Source organism: Tetranychus urticae, chromosome 2 (assembly GCF_039701765.1).
Source record: "Tetranychus urticae isolate SD_2017Ah chromosome 2, NJAU_TeUrti_SD_1.0, whole genome shotgun sequence".
Classification (NCBI taxonomy): domain Eukaryota; kingdom Metazoa; phylum Arthropoda; class Arachnida; order Trombidiformes; family Tetranychidae; genus Tetranychus; species Tetranychus urticae.
Window position 1 is genome coordinate 28,235,480 of NC_142959.1, and position 4,940 is coordinate 28,240,419.

General features: G+C 32.4%; 1 protein-coding gene across 1 annotated transcript; it reads left to right on the plus strand.

The window, feature by feature from the left end:
- The first annotated feature begins 679 nt into the window (after positions 1-679).
- Positions 680-4,566, plus strand: LOC107360658 (lysosomal-associated transmembrane protein 4B). The gene is made up of 3 exons (XM_015927361.3): positions 680-999; positions 2,022-2,516; positions 3,361-4,566. The coding sequence occupies exons 1-3, from the start codon at positions 904-906 to the stop codon at positions 3,760-3,762; spliced, it is 993 nt and encodes a 330-aa protein (XP_015782847.2). The 5' UTR covers positions 680-903; the 3' UTR covers positions 3,763-4,566.
- The last annotated feature ends 374 nt before the right edge of the window (positions 4,567-4,940 follow it).

A 4,940-nucleotide genomic window follows, 5' to 3' on the forward strand; every position in this document is an offset into this window, starting at 1 on the left:
GACCCAAAAAGTAACTATAAGCAAAACGATTACTTTTAAATCAAATTTTCCAACATTTCAATTCAAGTCTTGCATTATCGGTTCATCATCATGACCTTTTCAGGTTTACTTTAATCTTTGGATTCGCACTCATTTTCATCGAATTTTCAAAATTTAACTTTCGATATTTTTTCTGGCTTTTTGATAAATCTTGAACTGATTGATTCTGTAGTTTCTAAGGTTTGTTCAAGTGATTTCAATCATTGAATTGCAAGAATTTTTATGTCGATAGAAAGTTGTTTTGTTTTAAGACGAAAGATGGCGCTTTTATCTGTTTTTTTGTATCTTTATGTCATCTTGCGCCATCTATTGAATTGTGTTGATACTATTTGGGTTTACTTTCTTCATTTGATTGTAATTTTTAGGTTTTTTCCCGTTTAACTGTCAATTGCCGGCTCATGTTGTCATTTGTGATGAACATTATTTACGTACCTCTTTGAACAGGTATTTTTTTATGAATTGTTTCATTTGTGATTGGGGAAAAGCTTAACTTTTTAAACTCTTTTCTTTTTCTCTTGTTACTAGGTAAGGTTAAACTTACTACATTTTGTGTATGTTTAACGTTTCAAAGTGATTGCTATTTGTCCAGAGGAAAAGTCAAAGTAACTGTAAACAAATGGATTTTTTTGTTTTTGTTTTCTGTTCATAACAGATTTTGGTTTATGAATCTTTAACTATTTCTGGACATACAGTTTACTCTATGGTTAATTTTACCAGTTTTATTGTTGTGATGCATTGACCAATAGGATTGGTATCATCTTTGTGAGGCTTCTGCCCTGTAACTTAAACTATTCTTTCACTTGGATCCATTTCTGTTCATCCTTTTCCTTTTCTTAATCAACTTTATCTAAATTGCGATTCAAAATGATGAATATTGATGGTCGTAGTGTTGAACGTTATTCTCACTGTTTGTGTCTTCATGTTCAACCAACCTCGCTTATTATTGGTTTCATTCATTTGGTAAGTTGACCTTTTATCCAAAGCATGGTTTCGAAATAAATCGTTGCTTCTATCCATTATTTTCTCTTCATAACCTTTCAAGTTTATCTTTAATCCTTTTGCTTTAATCTCCGTTCCTTCTTCTTTATGACTCAGTAATTTATCAATTGATGCTGACAATGATAAATTCCCTGTTAGACTTGGAAAAACATTCCATAAACAGCAATCATGAAGTTAAAAAAAACTGATGAATGCTTGTATAAATTGATCCAATTGCGTGTGTTAATTCAACTCTATCAAAAAACTGCTCTTACATTGGTTTCCAAGAGACTTTTTAACCGACTTTTTCAAAATTAGTCTTGACTCATTTTTAAAAATACCCTGTTACTGGAAAACCTTTTCAAATCATCCTCATGGTAGTTGACTTGGTAATTTTTGAAACGGTACGAGAGTTTCTCAATTATGTAACCGAATTCGACCAGAAAATTATCATTTTTCTCACTCTTTATCCAGACTTAATTATTGTGCAGACGGTTTCAAAGATGGCATTTCATCTGTGACTATTAATATTAATTTCACTAAAGTGTCTCTTTGCGTCATAAAAATAATGCTTTTGTTAGAATCGAGATTTGCAATATTTACAAGCCTTAAGCAAAGGAAAATGGCTCTTTATTGTTCTGATCGAAGAAAAGCTCTTATTCATTATCAGATTTGTAACATTTATCAATATCTTTTATTTTTTTCGTTTTTGCCAAGTTGCTATGGCTTTCAATTGTATACCTTTTCGTTCCTAGTGAAACCCAAAAGAGTCAAAGAAACCTAAACCATAGAGATAAGAGAAAAGGTGTGAATTCTCAGTCAAATAGTGACCTTGGCTGGTCTCAATTTTTGGCAGCTGACAATAAACACAATTTATTTCTCAGATTCCCTGACTTTTTCCCATGAATTGTAAAGCAAAAACATGAATGATCATGAAACTAATCTGATTTTTTTTTCTTTTTGTTTGTTTTTTCTCTTTCATGTAATGGTCAACCCTGAATTAGATTTCATCTCTGTTGAACATCGTTCTTCATTTCGAGGATTACACTCAATACCACGATGAGGAGAAACGTATGGTTGATCTCCATCGATCCACAGCAAACTCCTTAAACATGATGGTTAGCCTGATGATGGCCATTGTATCGGCCTTGTTAATCTATGGAGTAACCAAATCACGTCCATCTTACTTGATGCCCTTCTTTGGAATCAAATTGTACATCTTTTTCTTCTCTCTTCCGGCATCCATTTCAATGCTCTGTTTTTCACCTCACCTTTCATCTCAATATGATTCCAGTGGGCGAACCTGGGGAAGTGAAATGAAGCGTCTCTGGTCATCGTCTGATCCCACCACTGCATACACTTCCTCCATTTTCATGGCACTCATTGAATTCCTCTATCAATTATATTTCATATGCGTTATTTGGAAATGTTATCGTTATTTAAAGCTTAAAGAGTCGGTCATTCCCTTACACATACCTTACCATCTTAGAGGGGTTGAAGTAAGTTTCACCTTGTCTCGACTGAAACCAGAAAGAGGAAGCAAAAGACAATAGACACCAGATAATCAGGAAACTAAGGAAACAATGAATCCATAACCAGATTAGTTAACATTATTAATGAATGTAAAGTGGAAATAACTTGCATAACTGCTATAACGTGATTGAAGTAGCTTCAGATTTGACAGGAGCAAGTTTATTTACCTTCTTCATCATGTGTGAAGACAGTTAACTTTACTTCTTTCTTGATCTTGAAACAATAGATTTTCTTTCCTTGTTTCCTTCAGGGTATGTGAATCATGTTCATATTACATAACAATGACTAGAGTCATGAAATCAGCAGTAGAGTCTAAGTGTTTAAACAAATGCAAGACTTCTAGACTGAAATATATTTTAGATGAAATGGAAAAAGATGAATGTCAAAATTCAAGTAATAAGCAAGAATATTGAATTCATTCAAAGACAAAATTAATCTTGAAAAGCTAAATCAACTTTGTTAAAACAATGGTTGAAAGCTTTGGCGATGATTTTGCTCTGTTATCAATTAGGCTTTTAAATAGATTTTTGAAACAAATTTATTTTGACTTTCATTGCCACAGGCTTTTTCAAATGTCATTTATTTCGGTTTTTTTCATTCTTTCTACTTCACAATCATCTGTCAATTGAAATTATTTTTGCTTCTTCATGCCAACAAAATGAGAAAACATTGGTGGCTCTTTTTTCACAGATCAACTCACATTTGGTTTCACGCAAATAATTTTCACAATCAACTGTCTTTTGCTTTCCTATTGTTTCCATCAACTTAGTAACATTTTATTAATCTTTTTTTCTCTATTTCTTTCAACAGATAACTGTTCCTTCTGACATTGTCACAACACCTAGTGCTATGGCTCCACCCGACTATGAGACTGCAACAAAATTGAATCCACCACCTGATTATGAATCAGCTCTTAAAAACTATCAAATGATGCCTGGTCCTGTTCAGGTTACCGTAACTGAACCAGTGGAATCATGCAGGGAAAATGGAGACAGCAATGATAAAAATAATGTCACTGAACTACCTCGATCCGGATCATGGTGTGATGAATCCAAGGCCTCGGAAAAGAGCGATGAAAAGAGTACAACAAGCGATGCTAGTCATTTAAACGATTCAAGTTCCCATAATAACATTCACTGTGATGCAGCCAACAAAACGGAACAAAATATTAGCAAAAGTTCACGAGATGATCCCGGTGCTAACGAAAGTTAATCTCACTAATTTAATTACTTGTTCACTTAAGGAATCAAGTCTTCTCTCCACCTGTTTCATCGTCATCATCATCTCCCATTCACTCAAATTCATCTTCCTTAGTTTCCCTACTTACCTAACTTTCCCTTTTCCTTCCTCTATCTTTTTCCTCTTGGTTTAGAGGATAAATTAATGGCAAGAGGAATCAACAAAACCAGAGTTTCCTTTAATCATCCAACGAAACTCGAAAGGTTTCATCAACTTACGATTTCAAGTACACTTAATTGTTTTCAGCCGATTCACACTATTCAAGTAGAGTCAAACATTTATCACTACTCTTCTGGCAAAGGGGAGGATAAAGATGACAACCTAAACTCTAGTTTCTGCCTTAGAGACCATTTTATTCAAGCTATTATTCAGAGGAACTGGAAAAATGTTGATTTTAAATTATAGCAGAATTGCTTGAATCAGTATCATGTACAGAAGCAAATAAATGTATAAGTTTTATGCGATGTGAGATATTTGAGAAAAATATTTTCATCAAAATCAACTTTTATCCTGAAAGCTTTTATTCAGCAAATAAACAAACAAACATTGTTTCTTTATTTAATTCAGAGGAAAAGTGAAAGCTAATTTAACTATTATTTTAATTATGTATATTTTTTAATTTATGCATCACTATTCAAAGGTTCATCGTGGTTCAACAAAAACTCAACATTGTTAATTATTCTAGTCTGTTTACCGATGACAACCAATATAAAAAGGTACTTTTATGTAAATAAAGATGATCACTAAATTAAAAATAAAACCTCTTTTTGTTTAAAATTTCTTAAAATCTTTATTGAATATTACCATTCGCTGAGGAAAATTATGCAAAAATTATCATGTAACTGACCAATATAAATTTTAATAACATTTCAAGTTAGAGTACAATTTATGTAACTGGACTGTAATTACTACAGCAGTTACTACAGTAAAAATTAGTGATGAAATTGGATAAGAGATGGTGCGCAATACGTTGATTTTAAATGTTAACGGTTTGACAATCTTTTGCTAACCAAAACCGTTCTTTAAAGTAAAATACATTAAATTGTGATTTGGATTAATTTAAGAATATACAAATCAACTGTTTGCCGATTTAAATTTGTGTTATTGCTCGGTGAAAAATGAAATTTCTTCTCGCCAAGAACAATTGGTTG

What these genes read in the sequence shown, in the direction of transcription:
- LOC107360658 (XM_015927361.3), top strand. Translation starts at nt 904, where the DNA reads ATGATGAATATTGATGGTCGTAGTGTTGAACGTTATTCTCACTGTTTG. An exon ending in TTATTGGTTTCATTCATTTG is followed by an intron (nt 1,000 to 2,021) that starts GTAAGTTGACCT and finishes ACCCTGAATTAG; the next exon opens with ATTTCATCTCTGTTGAACAT. An exon ending in ACCATCTTAGAGGGGTTGAA is followed by an intron (nt 2,517 to 3,360) that starts GTAAGTTTCACC and finishes TTCTTTCAACAG; the next exon opens with ATAACTGTTCCTTCTGACAT.